The 20336-nt window shown below is 47.0% G+C and overlaps 1 protein-coding gene across 1 annotated transcript in view; it reads right to left on the bottom strand.

Annotated features, from left to right (window-relative positions):
- Nucleotides 1–20336, bottom strand: part of PASD1 (PAS domain containing repressor 1) — a 43750-nt gene that overhangs the window by 7826 nt on the left and 15588 nt on the right. The window contains exons 2-13 of the mRNA XM_072336350.1: nt 15219–15310; nt 13700–13756; nt 12449–12603; nt 12088–12179; nt 10463–10552; nt 9640–9760; nt 8830–8943; nt 7892–8010; nt 7077–7159; nt 4611–4717; nt 2808–2955; nt 985–1066 (exon numbers count right to left, since the gene is read on the bottom strand). Coding sequence (XP_072192451.1) covers nt 985–1066; nt 2808–2955; nt 4611–4717; nt 7077–7159; nt 7892–8010; nt 8830–8943; nt 9640–9760; nt 10463–10552; nt 12088–12179; nt 12449–12603; nt 13700–13731 — 1143 coding nt within the window. The 5' untranslated portion in view covers nt 13732–13756; nt 15219–15310. The remainder of the gene's footprint in view (nt 1–984; nt 1067–2807; nt 2956–4610; nt 4718–7076; nt 7160–7891; nt 8011–8829; nt 8944–9639; nt 9761–10462; nt 10553–12087; nt 12180–12448; nt 12604–13699; nt 13757–15218; nt 15311–20336) is intronic.

The raw sequence follows: 20336 nt of genomic DNA, 5'->3' as shown, positions 1-20336 counted from the left end.
TCCTCCCCACCCACATATCCCAGTGGGAATAGCCAAACCTAGTGCATTTGTATGGCCCTGTCACCAAAACGACAGATGGCAACTGGCAGCTGGTTTATGGCTAACAGCCCACAGCAGAACTGTTTGGCTGCAGGATGTGCCAACCATGCTGTCCCATGCTGTCACCCTCCCCAGGAGCTCCTCAGTCTCCTCCCCAGGAGCAAGCAATGGGTGCAGCTGCCCTACTGCTCTTCCTACTGCTTTGCACCAGCAGATGTAGCTTCATAGTTGCAGCGAAACATAAATGCTATCATATGGGAAAGGGAAAATTACAGCAGTGTGCTGCAGTGAGATTTGCTGCTAGCAAGATGGCCTCTGCTCCAGCACAGAAGGTCTCTGGGACTGATTAACGGTGCATCCTATAAGTAATTTCTGTAAAACAATGGCTGAAGAGTAGCGAGGCTAATGGAATGATAATTACACAACAATCCCCTCAGAGTGGCTTTGATTACCGGCCTTATCTGTAAACTATTGAGAGGAGGAATTTAAAAGGAACTGAAATGACCTTGTTAATTGGGCAGGCATGTTGGGATGTGAGAATGATTCAAGCCATGAAAATTACTGCTTCGGTCACATTCCTGCGCTTGAGGCCATCCTGCCCAGTGCAAACAGAGCTGAAATCTGGAATAAGAACCAGTGCATTGTTTTCCCTGAACTTCCTACCTTTGTTTGAATATCTGCACCAAGCTGGCATTAACCAAACAGGTGCATGGCAGTCCTGCCCTACACTCAGAAAGACATGGAAAAGCTGAGCAATGTAAATGCTGGATTTGCAGCTTCGTGTCTGCACCAAGATGGGGCAGCTTAGAGCCATGCAGTGCATGACTCCTGAGCACCTGCTTAAATCATAGCCCTGGCAAAGACTTGGAAGGAGAAAGGAATACAGGAGTAAGAACAGGTAGTAGGAAGTGTCTCTGTTCATTTAACTGAGAAGGGATGCAGTACCTTTATAGAAGAGGACGCCAGTTCAATTGAGGACTCTTCAAGGCCAAGATCTCGCCTTTTTTCAGCTCGGACTTCTGCATAACTGATAGAAACAATAAAGAAAATTAAACCACTTTGCCTCTACAAGTCTGTATTTGCTCCCCTTACTATTTTTTCCCCTTAAATTATATTTACAGCAAACAATGCTGCATGATTCACCCCGGGATATATTGGAGAGAACGTTCTAAAGGCTTTGAGCACTTGTGGGGTCAGAATTAGGACTGCTGAACCGTGAGTGAGTGAAAGCATTGTGGGGCACAAGAGGCACTGCTGAGCTGAGCTTACTTACAGCAGCGTGGGCACTGAAACAAGTCCCTGAACAACAAATTCAGAGCCTGAATCACAGCTCAACTGCCTGAAGCACAGCAGAAGCAACGCAGCCCAGAAGCAATTGCTCTGTCTGATGTTTGTTTAAAATAGCACTTGATTCCAACAACTTGGTTCCAAAGGAAATGGATTCTTCGGGAAAGATGCACTGAGCAACAACCTGACTCAACAGATCAAATCAGTATGTCGCTACTTCTTCAGTCCCTTCAGCAAATACACCTGTGCTCTGAGCACTGCTGTGTGCTGACAGTGGGAGGCAGCAGGTCCCTGGCACAGCTTGGCTCGCTCCAGCCCAGCTCTGCCACCAAGCCTGCAGCCGAGTGCACTGCAGGGCACTCTGGGTGCTGCCATGGGTGAGGAACACGGCCAGCAGGACAGCAGCCACCTTCCTGCCTGAGTACGTAATGCTCAGAGCAAAGGCTTGGTAGGAGATGTATCACCTCATTTCACACAGAATCACAGAATGGCCCGGGTTGGAAGGAACCTCAAGGATCACAAATCTCCAACACCCCCCACCAAAGACAGTGCCAACAACTTCCCCCATTTAATACTAGATCAGGCTGCCCAGGGCCCCATCCAAACTGGCCTTAAACACCTCCAGTGATGGGGTATCCACAGCTTCTCTGGGTAGCCTGTTCCAGCACCTCACTACTCTCATAGTAAAGAATCTTCCCCTGACATCCAACCTAAATCTTACCTCCTCCATCTTAAAACCATTTCTCCTTGTCCTGCTGTTATCTACCCTTTCTAAGAGTTGACTCCCCTCCTGTTCATAGGAGTATATACACTACCTTTAGGTACTATAAGGCTGCAGTCAGATCACTCCACAGCCTTCTTTTCTCCAGGCTGAACAAGCCCAGCTCCCTCAGCCTGTCTTTGCAGGGGAGGTGCTCCATCCCTCTAATTACCTTTATGGCCCTTCTCTGGACCCTTTCCAACAGCTCCCTGTCTTTCTTGTACTGGGGACCCCAGGCCTGGACACAGTACTCCAGACGGGGCCTCACAAGAGCAGAGTAGAGAAGGACAATCACCTCTCTGTCCCTGCTGGCCACCCCTCTTCTGATGGAGCCCAGGATGCCATTTGCTTTCTGAGCTACAAGAGCACACTGCTGGCTCACATTACTATTTTCATCTATCAGGACCCCCAGGACCTTCTCTGCAGGGCTGCTGTCAAGGACTGCTCCTTCCAGTCTGTATATATGCCTGGGATTCCTCCAGCCCAAGTGCAAAACCTGATTGTCATGGACAGTGGTGGCTTTCAGGCTTAGCTGCCAAAGCAAGGTGAAAACACATGACGTTCTTCCCCAGGTTCCCTGTCGTAATAGCTTTCTACAATTGCATACTGTTTAGCGTGCTAATCCATGCAGCAAATATTTGGCTTACACAAAACAGGACCGGAAAACATAATGGATGAGGACATGGAACACATACTTTAAAGTGCTTGGTACTTGCCCTACCTAACTACCAGGTGAGTGCACACGATGAACTCGGGCTTGGAATTCCATTGGTGGTAAGTGATGTAGTAGTGCGTCTGCAACCAGATCCACTGCTGGCCCTTGGTCAGGAACCGGTAGTAACACGACTTGCCTTTTCCAAATTGCATCACTGGTAAACAAAAAGAAAGCACATTATAGCAAACGACCTACAGAACGCTCATGGTGCAAAGGTGATTAGGAGAAACGTTCCGCCCTAGCCTTGTCACCAAGCTAATGCTGCTCTTGTGGCTTTATAAACATGACAGGCACACAGCCACTTGACAGCTTTCCTTTGGGCTCTTTCCTGCTACCAACTTCCACAATTTCCGTACGAGTGCACTTTAATATTTAGAACTTGTTCTTGTAACTACTAATTTTGGCATAATTTTCTGACTGGTTATATTCCCACAACTAATTAGTGGGCTTCTCTGAAAGCAATAAGCGTAAGTAATATCATTTAAGCAAAGTATTGGTCTTTCAGAAATAGATGACGATGCATTTCAGATGGTGGGCTTGATCCTAATAACAGCACAAATAATATGGTGGTAGGAATTAGCAGTCACGCTGAGAGCTGTAAGAGCTGCCCCGAATGCAACAATTGGAGTATATATCAGAGTATATCCAGAAAAATCACAGGTGCTGTAATATAACAGGAACGTAACAAGGGGAACTACATTAAATAACCACTTTAATTGCTCCCATACTGCTGGCAGTACAAAATGAAACATGCTTACTTAAAATACCCATCATTAACGCAAAGTGAAATAAAAACGCGGTTGAAGCAAACCCGTTGCACTTTACTGCAGGCAGGATGGGATGCCAGCCCACGGCGGCCAACCTGCCAGCTGGGAGCCTGTCCAGCCACGAGGACACAGGGACTTTTACAAACTCTGCTTTCCTAACTGCCAGGGCTGCCCATCTCGGCCATCCTGTTAATGAGGATGTGCTTCAGAAGGAGCATTCCGAGAAGGCCTTCTGGCTAATGTGCCCTGCTGCTGACTGCCCAGCACTTGGTCCTGTCCGAGCTGTCCTGAAGCTACTCCTGGAAGTCATTCACCAGCACCTGCCCTTGCCTGTCTGAACAGTAAAGCTAAAGAGCCATCTCTGCAGGTGTGCTGAGCAAACACGCCTCTAGAATATAATGACAGATCAGTGGCAAGCACAGACGTAAACCACAAACAGATCCTCTCTGAAAGTCATTTTCTCCACTGATTCTGAAGTGCGTGCAACAAAATGGAAAGACAGTCTTTGGGAGAAAGCTCCTTTCACACCCTTCTGGCTAGAGATCCATACCAATGAGCACCGCACCATGTCTGCTGCCTCCTTCTGCACTGCCCTGCCAAGGCTGTGGATGTTCTCTGGTGTTCCCACATCAGACAGAACTGGACAAACCTTCACAATGATGCAACACGGAGAACAATCTGCGCTAAAAGCCCATGGCCTTCTTCCTGTGCCCACAGATGTTGCTGGTGGAAGAAGAGCCCTCTTCCTGCTCCACAGCTCTGCTCTGCCCCAGGGCAGGTGGCATGTGACATCAGATCCTTCTGGGTCTCAGAAAGTCCCCATTAAGGGTGACAAGTCAACAACATCCCCAGGACTGCCCTCATACACAGGGGACAGAGGGTCCCTAAGTGACTGTTGAGGGATTTGGGTTCCCAGGGAGGTAATACTAAGACAGCCTTTGTTCCTTCCTTCCCAGACAGAGACACCTTTTGTGATGACAGCAAAACGTTCTGCATGAGTGACGCGTGAGATCACAGACAGGCACACTGTGGAGGGACTTACAGTGTTCATGGCACCTAGCGAGAAGCTCCAGGTCATCTGCGTGGTAGTAGTCATACCCTGACGTTCCCAGCACCTCAAAGGGTAAGTATCCTATAATAGGTGGAGCCCTAGGAAAGAAGCAAAGGGCAGGTGGTGAGCACAAACCTGTACTGTGACATCAGGGCAATACTACGACCGAAGCTATCAGGTGTACCCGCTTGGTACCTCCATCTGGGAGCAGACTGTCACATATAGAGCAATGCACTGCCAGACACAAGCAAAAGGCACAAAGAGAAAGAGGCAAAAACTGAAAAAAAATGAAAAGGTGTGTGTTTACTGCTTCGTAGCCTATTCATTATGTGGGTGTAGGGAGGGCATGTGCGTATGCAGTGACTCAATCCATTAAGCACGCCCGTGAGATGTGGCTTGAGAAACACTATGGATGTTTGTGTGCGTAATAACCCAGAGCCCCAGCAAAATTCTCCAGCAGGTTGGATATAAATGTCATCTGGGTAGTGACTGCAAAGGAAAAAGTAAGTGGGAAGCTTCTGGATATTAATGGGAAATCCTCCCCTGTCTTTCCTAATGACCCAGCTCCACGTTCATCCCCTTGGGGGCATAAAAGGTTATTCAAGTACAGAGGGCCAGAAGAGGTCCATGACCACTCCCCTCCTTGGCTCAGTTTCCTGAAGGGACGCTCAAAGTCCTGGCTGTGTTTCCCCAGTGCTTCCCCACGGCCGTGGGCAGCCTGGCAGCAAATGGCTAACAGGGCAGAGGGAGAAAAAGGCCATATGGATGGGGGTCTGCTGGGCAGCAGCCCTGTGGCACACCCCTATAAGGATCAAGGGCTCAGCAGGAGCTCTGGAGCCCAAGAGATCTGCCGGACTTGGCCCGGTGTGAGGAGCTGTCTGCAAGAACCAGGATTCTGCACTCTGACAGCGAATTTCTGGACACAGAGAGCTCTCAGCACACAGTGGTCTCAGCCACAATACAGCCTCATTGAGCCAAAGGACTCTTCATAGAGCACTGTGTTCCTTTTCCTCATGTGACCCAGATTTCTGTTAATGATGATAATACATTTATTAAAGTGTCCTTGCTGTCTCTTTGGCAGATTGGCCGGTGTCTCTCGACATGCTTATCTTCAAGACAATAATGCCTTTCAGACGCACATCAGATAAACATTTAAGCTGATCAGGGAAGTATTATGCTTCCATGACTTTCGCCAGACTTCTTTAAATGAGAAAGCAACCACAGAATGCTCCTCATCTGTCATTTGACAAGGAGCTGGCTTGCTTGTGGAACCATTTAGAAGTGCCTTGTTAGCATAACTTCCAGCCTTGGGGCCTGCAGCTGGCTGTGCAAATGCAAAGCAATGTTTTCCAGTGATGCTCTGAGTGCATGGCTGAAGGCTGGGTCAGCAGCCCAAAGGACAGGGAACCAGCTTTCAGCCTGGCCAGAGCAGACTTTGCAGACCTTGCAGTCTTTTAGTAACAAGAGGGAAAACCAAGAGAATGAAGAAGAGAAGCAGAATGTTAACAAAGTTCACAGGATCCTACTGAGTGCACGCCTCTATGATCAAGACCTGTGAGCTGACATCGCCAAGGAAGAAACAGGATAATACCCAACAACATTTCACAGCATCCTAGAGTTCCCAGGGGTTGCACTGGAGAGAGGTTTGAAGCATTGATTACATGAGACAGCCCACACGATTCCCTTCTAGTTCTGGGGTCCGGTGCTGTCACAAACCGACTCGGTGTCTGTGCTAGCTTAATCCACTCCCAGCAACAATGTTCTCCTCACTGGGATTCCAGTGGGACTGGTGTGGCTGCGAAAGCCTGGTGCAGAGCTTCCTCTCTGAGTCATAACCTAGATTCATTCATCAAAAGGCTCTTTGATATGCTGCAAAGAAGCTCCTGCCTGCCTTACTCACAGCAGCTTCTGGGCACAGCCCTTTGGAGAGCCAGCTCGCTGCTTCAGACAGTGACATAAGGGGCTTAGGGCTCTTTGAGGAATCCTTGTTAAATCACCTGATTCTGAAAGTGTGCCTCATTGGACAGGCCAATTAAAGTCTAACAAAGTCACTGCAGTGAGATCCCAACAACAGGACTAACGAGCCGGCTGTGCCAACCCACACAGCAGTAAGTGGGGCTGTCTGCACTTCAAGGTGTGCCGCACAAGAGCACACTGCCCCTGCTGCAGCAATGCAAGTTGTTCCCTATCTGTGTTCCCTCTCTCTGATCCAGATGTGCAGATGACACTCAGCCTCCGCTCCCTCTCCAGTAGAGCTTATCCTTACCTACCAGGGTTCTTTAAGTATGACAGTAAACAAAGCTTTTAAGGAAGCTTGATAAGTAAGTCTGGAATATCACTATCTATGTAGTGCAGTTTAATTACTGCCATTTTACGTGGGATCTCAAGCAACAGCAACGTAAACATTTATATTTTTAAACTACCATTTGCTTATACTTCAGTGCCCAAATCTCTTACCTGTGGTCCAAGAATAAGAACTTCCACTCCAAACTATGCCTCGATGTAAATTCTTCACATGGCTCTTCAACATTGCAGAGCTCCTGCAAAACAGTTGGCTCTCTCAGGCATTTAATTATGCACAGTGACAAAAGGAGTCCTCTCTCACGACCAAAAATGCATCACTTATGATATATAACAAACCCTAGCAAAACACAGCACTTTAAAAGCACTTGGCTTTTCTTCCTCCAAAAAATGCATTAACCTTGTTTTACAGAGGCAGAAACTGATGAAAAACGGCTGAACAATTTATTCAGTGCTGAGTTTCAGAGCTCAGATAAAAAGTCTGAGGGCCTCATCTGCAGGTGAAATTCCCCAAAGTAAACAACTGGCAATGACAGGTGGATGGCAGAGCAGGCCTGGCCTCGAGCTGGCCTGGCCAGTGCTCTCTGCAGTGAGAAGCACCACTAGTCATCACCCCTGTCCTTGCTGCACTGTGCCACAGGACACAACCACCACGTACTGTGGTGCTCAGGGTCTTGAGGTGCTGGTGGCAATTCTACCCAATGGAGCAGTGGGCTCTATTTCTTCAGCGGCTCCAATGTTTCAAGCAGTTTAGTTGAGCCTGCTGCCCTGAAACCGGCCATCATCACACAGCCACCTCTTCTCAAATGCAACTCCCGTTTTACATTCACTCTTTCCAAAATAAACATCACCCCCCTCAGCCAGGCCCTCAGCATGGCCAGTCTGTGTCACTGGATCACAGAATCACAGAACATAAAGGTTGGGAATGACCACCTGGCATGAAAGGAGTACGGCAGTGGGAGAACCCTCACCTTTAAGAACTGTGGTGTGACAAGACGAACCGTCGCTACGAGGCAAATCTGCTCCTCCGTGGCTGACCTGAAAGCTCGTGCAATAGCTGACTCAAAGCCATTGCAGGAGGGTGTAGGCACTAGACACAACCAGAGAATTTATTTAGGAAGAAAAGGAAGGAGACTCTTCATGTTAGGACAGGTGTAATGACTGATGAAACCCAAGCAGCAAACTCCTACCCATACCACGATGCCACACTGATAAATACTGACGTTATTCAATGCATGATCCTTTAGGCTGTGCAGGGCTGCACCACCTCAAGTCAGTTCTGATTGCTCACAGCACACAGCTACAGCCTCTTTGCTAGCATTTCTGCTCAATTCCAGTGCATGTTTTGCAAGTGTCCCTTTAAAACCTCAGACTGAAAATCAAGAGGATACAGAAAGAACTATTGCCTTATCCTGGCCTGAGCCTTTTTTAGCATTACAAAGGAAGTCACTACTGGATGTTAAAACATTTGGTGACCAAAAGGCTGGATTATTGTCCCGAGGAAACTGTTCACATGAAATCCAGAAATGTCCCCTTTTCTTACATTTGACTTGCAGGAGACAGCACCTTCCTGCAGCTCAATCTTGGAGAGAGCCAACATTTTACCAGTTCCTCAAACTCCATGTTTTAAAAGGTGACACTCAGTTATCACAAGTAAAACAGAACAACGCAGACCAACCCACAACCGGCAGTGAATCAAATGGAGGGACAGTCGGTCTGGTGCCCTTTCTCTGACCAGCAGCTTGCTCAGCTCCTTTACATGAAAAGCCCCTCTAACAAACCCACAGCACACTCCATCCCTGCTGGTTACAGCCTGTTTAGCTGATACAAGGCTTTATGTGGCTACAGAAGAACACAAAAATAAATGAGAGAGGCTAAGAGGTAGCGGTAGGCTGGAGAAGTGACTTACCATGAGTAAAATATTTAAAATCCACTACAAATTTCACATATTCATATGTCAGAGGTTCATTTGGATCTAAGCTGCCCCTCGCTAAATGGCAGCAAAACTCTATTTGCTTTTCCACTGAAAAGAGAGAAAGAAAGGGAGACATCAGGAACACGACCAGCAGCCTGCACTTTAGAACGCTCAATATATGGACTGTGTCCATGTTTTTAGTCCCACCCTGCTGCTGTTGAGATGCTCCGAATGGCCACAAGCAAGAATGTAACTAGTGGGAGCAATGATCAGCTGGCTCTGACCAGCATGTCACCACCCATGGCTGTGCAGTACCCAGCTGAAGTCAGTGGCAGCTGCCCTTGACAGAGAGGGGATGATCTGGGAGCAGGACAGCAGCTGACAGCAGAGACCCAAGTGGGCAGCTCAGATAGGAAGGCCACTGCTTAAATTGCTTCTTGAGTGTCCCGAGATGTGCCAGTTTCTAAAGAACAAGACTGCCAAAACCATTTGGGACTTCTCCTGCCCTCATTCTTCCCCCAGACCCCAAACTCCTTTCACAGGCTTATTCCCACTCTGGGAAAAATACTTAATGAGGGGAATTTCCCTCTGTCCTGTGAGCCAAAGCAAACAGTAAAGCACACACTGTCCAAATCGAGCATGGGTAGCGTAGAAACATTAGCAGAGGTACTGCATCAAAACTCAGTATTCACAGAGGCAAAGCAGCAGTGGCAGACAGGAGAACTCTAAATAGCTGGGAGCTCCCTCTGGGAGCTGTTTGCCTGTGGCAAATCTCCTTGATCAACAGATGAGCAAAGAGCTTACCGTTTAGAAAATCAGCTGCAGCGGGCTCTGTCATGAGCACATGTGGAGAAAGGAGCTTGTACACCTCGCTCTGCTCCCGCTCAGGCAGAAAGTTTAATATATTTTGGTCCACCAAATCTGACTGATGCAAAAGAATGCTTTGTCATGTTCAACAGCACAGGCTGACACAACCACACGTGCTTTCATCCTACAGTGGAGCACGGATGCTGCCGATCTAGAAGACACTTAACACAAGGATCTAGGGCAGAATATCACCCTTAGCTTATTTTACCCCCAGGCTGCCATCTATTTGCAAAAGGCTGAACAGGCCCCGGTGGCTGCCCTTCAGTTCAGCCACATGCAAGCTGGAGGAGCCCTGGTACCACAGAAACACAACAGGAAGTGAAATTTATCGTTTCAGAATGAAAACATGAAACCTTTCCCTTTGGAAGCATGAGACAGAAGATGGACGGCTCCTGCTCACCTCCTCCCCTGGCCTTTCAGGCTGACTGGCAAAATTAACTTGTTCTGCAAGTGCCCCGGTGCTGATGAACCCATATGTCCTGATTAAAGGGGTTCTTCCATAACGTCAGCACATATTTGTTTCTCTGCACATCAAGATGTTCAGACAGGTTAGGATACTCAGGCTCAAATTTGTCCTCACACAGCATAATCTATGCCAGATAAAAACAAGAAATGTTTTTGAGGAGCCAGCAGAAGCTTCCATACCCAACAGAAATGGAAAACTCAAATACTTTTGGTACTAAAGACCCTGGGCTGCGGTGACAGGGCTGTGTTAAGACAGGAGAGCCATCCTGCAATGCACTGCATTGTCAGAACTTACCGGTAAGTGCCCGAGCAGAGACGAGACACTATCAGATACATAAATAATAATCCCATCAGTGGTAAGAGCGATGAGGAAGCCATCTAATGCCTAATGACAAAAGATGAGACAAAAGGAAAACAAAAGAATTACACGCCGGAGCAAATTCCAGTACAATAAATAGGCTAAATTATTCTGTGGTTTTAGACTGCTGGATTCTAAACCCAACATAAATCATTTATGGCAACGATAGTCCAATGTCGGGGGAAAAAAAGAGTGCTGTTCAATTCAGCATTCTTTGTATATGTTCTTATTTGCCCATTAATACTAAATCGACTTCTATTCTGTACCCAGTGAGCACTTATTTTATATGAAGCAAGACAGTGGTGGTTACATTTTCTACACCCACACAGTCCTGGTGACTTCAGTCACTTCATTATGTGTTCTGAGTTGCACAACAGCTAACCAATTCAGCGTGTACGGAGATGTTAGATAGAATCACAGCAAAACCAGCACGATGGATGGATGGACAGATGGAAGGATACTGTTTTTTAGCAATCCGTGACTAATAGACATAGATCAAAGGACAAGATCTAAAGCCGTATTTAATTTGCTTAGAGCACTCATTTTCTAGGCAAGTGACGTGACAAGTCGAAAATTTGTTTTCCCTCTTTTTCATAGTGGTTTATGGCCTGGAGTCCATGTTCTCTGCGCCTTCTCAGTCTCTGCATCTGCTTTCTTCTTTGAGCACTCCCTCTGCTCTTCACAATCACCTTCTTGTGCCGTCCATCCAGGCTCTGTCCCTGTTCTTCTCTAACACTCCCAAGGTGCTGGCCATCTGACCAGCACCATGCACAACACCAGCTCCTTTAAAGCCGTCATTAGGCTGCTCTGCAGCCCAGTTTGCAGGGAGCCAGAGATGCCGTGCAGAAGCAGCACTCAGCAGCATCCCCTGCAGCTGGTCGCTCCCTACCTCACTGTGACTCCCTGCTTTTGCTAAAAATAAGCCATCTCTGGGTAAAACCACCAACCCGAGGTAAGCTGGTCAATGGGCTCAGCCCGGCACACCAGAAGTTATTAGAAGGCTCACCCCCCTGCCACTTCTAAGAGGGAAATGTGTTTTGGTTCAGCTGGAACAAGCTGGCTTGTTTGGTAAGAAATTCCCAGAAAGAATGAACAGACTTTTCCAGGGAGGTGAGTCATGACATCCTGATGAAAAGGAGTAACGAAGGCACCACTGCACCTCCCAGCTCGGCCCAGCATACACCCTGATTCTGGTGGGGCACATTGCAGCCATGCAGCAGAGAAGTCCTCACCAGAGGAACATGCAGTACAAAACCAAAGCTGCATCCTTGGGAAAGGAAAAACGCAGGCTCGTTGGGTGTTTCCAGAGCCAAATACGGGACAAACTGGTCCCACTTCCAAACAAAATGCCCTTTTTCTTTAAGGGGAAGCAGTCATATTTTTAACTCCATGCCTGCAAGGCATTTAGTATAACGCTGGTCTCTATCTGGTTTGGATTAGATGTGCCAGCAGAGGAGAAATCATTAACACGGGGACCCACAGGTGAACAGAACTGCATCTCTGAGAGACTCCACTGAACTGATTAGTTCTCGCTAATCTGTGGGGCTTTAATTTCTTCTTACCTCTAACATCAACTGGGTGAACTCCTCGTTGCTAAGAAATGAAGGCTTCCAGTCTTGTCTAATCTCACAGGCTTCTGTCTGTGCTGTGATTTCTTAGAGAAAAAAAGCATGAAAAAAGCAACATTACTCATAATCACCGGAATGGTTTTTTTTTTGTTTTTTGTTTTTTTTTTTTCCTTTTTCCATTTTCAAGTAACACAATTTCTTTTAAGAGGCTTTCAGAGGAATCATCCTCAGATCATTCTCTGCACAAAGCCTTCTTACACGCGACACTCCATTTTCACATCGTCACGATACAGATATATCAGAAACCAAGAGAAGGAAGAAGGGGGCATTTGGGGCAGGCGGGTGCCCTCAGTACCTTTTTGTTTCTGTAAGAAGTCGATGGTCCTCTGCAGTATGGTGGATTTGTCCATCTTGAGAGGGTGGCCGTGCCCCTGCAGCATGGTGCAGAGCTCTTTAATGAGGACATTGAACTGGTCTCTCCTCTTCTTTTCAGATTTGTTGCGTGATGCCCTGCGTGACAGAAAGGTAAATGCCATTCAGTAAAACGAAGGGCCTGCAGCTCAGCACAAGGCCCCATCTCAGCAAAATGCTTTAAATACAGGAATCTGAGCTTCTGCTGGGACTGCTCGCCTGTACACAATTAGGCTTGGGTGTCAGTGCTGGTGCTTGGAGCCTTGCAGCAGGACGGAACTCCCTGTCAGCAAGCAATGCCTGCAAGTAGCAAATAGCATTTACAGGCACCTATGCCTTCCTACATCCATCTCTGCAGCATCTCTCACTCTTTCAAAATCAGGGATGACTACACAAAGGTAAAATTTCTCCAGTAAGAAAGTGCTGTCACCACACACCGTCTTTTTGCCCACTCTTGCTTTGCAGTTAGTATACAAGCACATAAAGGTAAAAACAAGAAGGCTGCCTCCTTCCTAGATCTGTAATTGCAGAAGTAGCTCGTTGCCAGAGAACACTGTGCAGAGGCAACTTGACTGCAGAATAAAGTCAAGTACAGGCTCTCCTATCTGGTTTTGAAAATCTAGAGTAGCAGCGGCATGACTTATGAAATTGGGCACGTTAAGAGTCTGGCTGAGGAAACCACAGACTAGTTTTCAGCTTGCATTAATGCAGTTTAAGAACGCTTTTATTAGAGTTTTATTAGGGAAGAAAATCCATTCAGTTTCTTCCAAAACGTTCTTTCCAAAGCTCATAACTCAGACAATTCTATTTTCATACAACCTCATCCAGCAGTCATTAATTTTCTTTACAAGCATATTCATGACAATACATGCTCCTGTGCCCCCGACCGAGGGCGGTATGCAGCAAGCATTCCTGTTCACATTCAGGTTGGCATTTGGAGGTTCTCACACACACATCTGCAGCAGCCCTCTCTGTTTTGGCACTGCTGTTTGGTGAGTAATTAGAACATATAATCTAAGGAGCACTGAGCTTGAAAATGGTGACGTAATTACATTTTACGCGGCCCACTGTACATGGCCTGAAAACCACAAAATTTTGCCTCTGAGTGTCCCAAGTACTTTTTCAAGCATCACACAACACAGCAATTACAGTTCTCCCCTGGGAGAGCTTCTGTTCTCCACGCGTTCCCCCATACCTCTTTGCCCTGTCCTTCTCATCTTCATCCATCAGTTCGTTTACACAACGCAGGGCTCTGGAAGGAAAGGACAGAAGTACTTACTGAGACACACTGCCAGATCTTGCTGAAGATGTCAGATCATGGAGCTTTCTAGTTTGTGTGTTATGACCTCCTGGATGGTTTTACCATCTAATTCCCCAGCCTCCTTTCCATTACTTAGTTTCTTGTTTATTCTGACCGAAGGTCTGAGGAGAGAAACCTCTGCCATATGATCGAACTGAAAAAGAGCCAGCAGCCCGCAGGCTGCCCTTGCAGTCCCCGACGTGAAATGGCCTCAGTCCCAAGCAAGCCCAGCTAGCACCTGATATAGCCAGGGGAACACAAGGGATGGGGAGCCCTACCAGCACCCTGCTTTCTGCCCAGCATCTCCCAGCAAATGTGAGAGCTGACCTCAGCTCGGTGTCTGGGGCAGGCAGCACTGTGTTTGGCCTGCCTGGGGGAGCCAGCCTGGCTGCTGAAGTTCACTGCAGTGCTTAAGGAGCACCTGAGATTCCTATCCTGGTGCAAGGGCATAGGAAGAAGGAGGAAGCTGTGCTGATCCCCCACAGGATTAGTATTAGGCAACAGCAAGGTATGATCCAAGGGACAATATGAGACAGATTCACCTGAAGTGCCCTGCAGCCATCGCCCACTGCTGGCTCCACCATCCTCCTCGCTGCATCCTACCATAGGGACTCACAGCCGACATTCCAATCTAGAACCATTCCTTAACTGGCATCACCCAGGGAACGGAAGGGAACGAGAGCCGGCCTCCCCAGGGCCTGCCTGCAAGCACGGGCTGCTGCCTGTGGTGTATTCTAACTGTTCCTGCAGCACAGCAGGTGAGAACAGTTGGAGCCACTTCCCAGGAAGGATGTGGTACTCTCAAGCCCCATGCAACAATGGCAAATTCAGCACAGTGAGGGTGACCTCTTCACTGGGGACTCGTTCTCAGCGCCTCTGATGGATAAAGTGAAATAAAACCATCCACAACTGAGAACATGCCAAAGATGCTGCTCATTGTATCTAAAGGGTAGGAGACAAGTGGATGGGGTCGGGCTCTAAAGTCCAGTGACAGAACAAGGGGCAGTGTGCACCAGCTGCAACATGGGAAGTCCCACACCAACATAAGGAAGAACTCTTATGAGGGGACACAACCCTGACACAGCTGCTTGGAGAGGTGGGGGAGGTCTTCTCTGGAGATACCCAAACCCGATGGGACACGTTCCTGTGCCACTGCTGTAGCAAACTGCTTCAGGGGGTTGGATGCAGAGCTATAGAGGTCCCTTCCAACCTTACGGTTCTGTGATTCTGTGAAACACGATAGAAAGTCGCCCTCCCTCCCCTGCTCTGGAACCAGGAATCCCCTCTCTGCAGGAGATCTGGGCAGAGGAAACTGTGTGACTTCTTTAGTCCCCAGATGTGAATGTACTCCATGTGGAGGGAGTGGCTCTCGCTGCCTGAGTCACTGCAAGCTAACAGCCAAGTGAAACATTACCTGCTCTACTCCTCAGATTCATCAGTCCAGACTGACGGAGTGGGATTAGCACTTCTTATCACCATGTAAATAGAGATGGAGAAAAATTAATCCTGGAAGGAAAAGCAAATCCAGTTAAAACAGAGTTGCAAACAAGACACAGCCTAAAGAGCAGCAATCACTGCAAGCTGAAGAAGGATGACGGCACAGATGAGACTCGTGCACAGGTGTGACTATGAGCACTCTGGGACCTGGTGCTGGGACCAGGCCTGGGACTGCTGGTCTGTCTGTACCTGCTGTCAGCAGGCTTGGCTGTCCAAAACGTCACAGGGCTCAGCTGCTGCTGGAGGAACACAACTGAGGTGCCATGCCTGAAAGCAGCATCACCAACCAGAGCTGAACGCTGTGCTTCCAAATTTAACAAACTTTTAATGCCCCTGAAGCCCTGCTTTGAGTCACAGCTTCATCACCACTTCTGTTACCTTTAGACTGCTCAAGACGCTGCAAAATGCTCGCTGACACCATCAGTACTTGTAGCCACAGTGACCAAGCAAACATGCCTACATTTCTGATAACCCAGAGGAGAAGCAATAGCTTCCTCCCTTCTCAAAGACATGAAAGCACCTCAAAGGGAAGGAAGCCCAGGAAGACACTGTAGAACCACTGCGCAATACACGACAAGCACTGGAGAGTGCAGAGGTAGAACTCATTGTGTGTGACCCACTGCTAACCACCAGGAGCCTGTCCAGTAGTACAGGGACAAGGCTTTGTAGGGGAGCTTGGAACAACAGGCCAAGCTCCTGCTCACTGCAGCTTAGTGGAATTATGTCAGTCTGTCTACTCAGAGCACTCAGCTCAGGAAAACTGAATGACAGGGGCTTATCCAGCACAGTGCAGACATTACTTAGAAGGGGATTGAAGCTCCTGACATAGCAGAAGTATGAGAGTAATGCATAAACATTCCAAGTGTTTCAGCCATAAGACATTCAGGAAACTGCGGCTGAGACTAAGCCATCATTTTCAGTTCAGAATACAAACTTTCAGGGAAAACCTTATGCAACGACTGGAATCCTCAGTGAAGCTGCAGCTGGGAACAACAGCTAGGTAATGAGCTCAGGTACAGCAGCCCCACTCTGCCTTGTCTCATGGCAGCCCTATGCTGGTCAAATTACAAGCTTCTATCCCAGTTCAAAAGGATCGCATGATCTTACTTGCTATCCTATTGACCTACATTACAACTGAAATTCTTATCTTGGCCGATGCTTCTCATGGTCAGTGCTATTTTTTCAAGATCGTATCATTGCTTCTCCTCCAGAAGGATGACCCACATTGAAGTTGTTCTAACTCTTACTAAGTTCTAATATAGAGAGCTAAAAATATATATATATTCTTTTTAAAACAATGAGCTATATTTAAAACAAGCTACTTGGATCTACACCCACAGATTTATTACCATTTGTCAGAAAACATTTTTCACACACAGGCCTAAGCACAGAGATCATAGAATGGTTTGGGTTGGAAGGGACCTTTAAGATCATCTAGTTCCACTGCCCTACTATAGAAAGGGATACCTCCGTCTAGAGCAAGTTGCTCACACTCACATCCAGCCTGGCCTCAAATGCTTCCAGGAAGGGGGCACCCACAGCCTCTCTGTGCAACCTGTTCCAGTGTCTCACCACCCTCATTGCAAAAACTGAGTCAAACAAAGATTCATTCTGGGTTTTGAGTGCAAAGCTTTGCACAGAAACCTCTCAGATGTCTCATCCATTGGCCGTCTGACAGCTGGAAGTTGCCAGGAGCCAGGCAGGATTCAGCTAGTGTCACCAAGCCTAAGTGAGTTCCCTGGTCTCCAGCAGAGCTACTGCATCCCACTGAGCGTGGCCAATGAAGGAGAGGGGCGATGAGCCTGCCCTGCATCTCTCCTGGGTGAGCGATGCCAGCCCAGGCTCAGACAAAATAAATGGTCATAAAAGAAGTCACAGGCCCAAATGCACGGAGAAGCTTTTTGCATGATGCAGCAGGATGGTGAGCTGTAAAAAGAACCAGCAGGAGACACCTAAGGACAAAATATTCTTAGCCGGATTAAGCACTTCAGGACTACATTTAGCTAAGTGCTTTTTGTCTTGTTATGAGCCAGTGCTAAATATAGTAACCAGAATACTTAAGAATAGTTTCATAAGGGTTGTATACACTCCTCAGCAAGGTAAGGCACTTAGCACTACTGACAGCAGCGTGTCTGCATGCTAAGAGTATTTTAAATAGCTCCAGATAGGATCTCTTTGACCTTAACTGTATTAACCAGAGGGATCAAAATTTATTTATTGCCTCCTGAAAATCCTCTCCTGCAGTGCTCGGTGAGAAGGACTCCTGAACTCTCCATACAGGTGAAGAGAGGACACCTGTAGTACTGCCAGCATCCTTTCCTATGCTGACTATGGCGGGTGATGCTCAGTATTGCCACCAAGAAATGCACATTCATCGTTGCATCCATCCTCTGAAGAGGGAAAAGATTTGTTCTTCCCTCTTTGTTTTGCAGAGCTATTTGACTTCAGGCGCTGCAACATTTTGAGTAAAGAAAATGCTTATTCATGAGGTAGCTGTAAAACATCAGAACACATGCATTACCTTAAGGACATCTCTTAAAGGCATATAGGATTAGTAAGAATTATGCCCTGAAGCCAACAGCTCATATGAATGCTTCAATGCAGCTTTAATGTTTAAGGTTTGGATTCGCCACTGATGGCAAGATGGAGATTGCTTGGCGGGTGTGATAATGCTGATTTCTTTGTGATTGTGAGCTTTCATCAGTCACCCCAAACCAGCCTTTACCCCAGCAAACTGGAGTGCTTTTCCAAACTGAATCAATTAAAAATATTCTCTATGCAGAAAAGGTTGGTTATGCTTTCATTCGAACTTGCGTAGAACTTTTCATTTGCGTGATGTACAGCAGTTAGGAATTCTTCAAATCTATACCATAGGAAGTATTTTAATTATGGAAAAGTGCCACATTCATAATTTCCACAGATTTTACACGCAACGAGTTCAGCAGAGAGCCCTCAATTACAAGCAGCAGCACTTTGCGCCACAACGTAGTCATAAATAAGAGACTTTGCTGCAAATTCTCCAGCAAGACGATATATATGTCAACATGCCAATGCTTCATTCTCCCAGAGGCAACGAGAGGGCATGGCTGAGACTGACAGCTAAACAGCTGATTTAATTTTTAAAAGGCACAATTTAACCTTTTCAGTAAAGTGTTACTGATTCAATTATAGGATGCTAATGTAAGTGACATTTGAAAAACCAGCGAACGCCTTTGAATGTTTCTGGCTGCTCTGCACCAGGAAAGTGCTTGACAGAGATGCTGTGTTCTCTCAGTGCCCGGCCACTCACCCATCACACCAGGACATGCTGCAGCTTTCAGGGAACCACATCGTTCTCAAAAGTTGTTTCTCTCCTCGTCCTTGTTCCTTATCCGTCATCTTTGTATTCCCGTTGCTTTCCTCCTCTCCGTGTCCTTTCTTCTTACTTAACACTGAGTGCTGTGTGCAGTGCTGGCCCCCCCCACTGCAATACTGACACGGAGGCCCTGGAACATGTCCATGGGTGGGCAATGGAGCTGTGAGGGCTATGGAGCACAAGTCTGATGGGGAGCAGCTGAGGGAACTGGGATGGGTCAGTCTGGAGCAGAGGTGGCTCAGGGGAGATCTCACTGTTCTCTACAGCTCCCTGGAAGGAAGTTGTGATGAGGTGGGGGTTGGCCTCTGCTTACTTACCTAGTGATAGGACGTGTGGTATGATCTTTTCTGCCTGCCCCATGACTGCAGCACCTCAGTGTGCTCCCTGAGCTGCAGATACCCTTCCCTGCTGCACCGAGCTCTGCATTTAGCTTGTTACCTGTGACAGATTTATGACTACATTCATTATAGCAGCAACAGCTTCAGACAGAAGCTAAGAGGAGCCCAAAGAAAATGGATTACAGAAAACAATTACACCACAAAGAAGGCTGTATCAGAACACTGTGATTCAGCACAGAAACGAAGCGAAATGAAAGACGGAGGAACAACGCTGCTGTAGGTTTTCTCTATGTTTTTTGGTTTTGTGTTTTTTCTTAACTAGGATATGCTGCCTTCTGACAAAGGGAAAGGGAAGAGAGATTAAAAACATGAGCAGACACTTGAAAAGAAGAGATGATTACTGGAACATGGTGTTCTCTAGGATTTTTGTCAGATCCTGGAGAAAATAGCCAGCCAACTTTGTTCTGTTCCAGCAATTTGCAAAGCCTCGAAGGCTAAAGATACAACACTGGAGAAGATTATTTAAAAGTCTCCAGGGTTTCTGTAACGAGAAGAGCATGCATTTAATTAATTCTATCAATTTGTCTAATAGCCTATTAAAATTCTCAAAACACGGACAAAGGCAGGAATACCCATTAGCCCTAACAGCACAAAACCACAATTCCACTGCCATTAGCAAGGATAAAAACGAGTATGCAAATAGCATTTCTGCAGTCTTGGATGAGTACCTGCATTTATCTGCAGTTACTACAGGAAAGGTAAATGCTGCACTAGAAAATGATGATCATGCATCTAACCTATCAGTGTGTCACTAACACACCTGGCTCATTCAGATGCTGTACTTCCAGACCCGAACGCTTAGAGCCAAGTCATCCGCAAACAGTAACAAACAGACAGTTCTCCCTGGTGTGGAACAGTGCAAAAGCAGTTGTTCACAACGAATTCTCCAGCAGAAACTGAGACGTGTTATCACATGACCATTTCCAGGAAAGGCAGATGGAGACAAAGAGGCAGTAAGACTGAAATCTCACAACCAGAACTCCCGTGAACAGAATGTTCTCCAAAATTTCCAGAAAACACGCAATTCTGGTTTTGTTTTTGTTTGATCCGGATGGTGCAATGGCCCGTGGGAACGCGCAGGCACACAGACATACGGGGGTGCTTCCATCATTATTCACATCCCTTGCAAATCACAAAAGGTAATGATTTTGTGTGTGTGGAGGTTAAGCCAACAAATTTCAGCAATGATAAAAGCAGCTCCAACAAGCTAAAAACAGAAAAACACAACAAAACAACAACTTGAATCTGCAGCTTAAGCAAGATGGGCAAAATCTGGTCATAA

The sequence above is a fragment of the Excalfactoria chinensis genome, chromosome 4 (assembly GCF_039878825.1).
Source record: "Excalfactoria chinensis isolate bCotChi1 chromosome 4, bCotChi1.hap2, whole genome shotgun sequence".
In the NCBI taxonomy this organism is placed as follows: domain Eukaryota; kingdom Metazoa; phylum Chordata; class Aves; order Galliformes; family Phasianidae; genus Excalfactoria; species Excalfactoria chinensis.
Note: the sequence above shows the minus strand (reverse complement) of the source record. Positions and strands in the feature narration are given on the sequence as shown.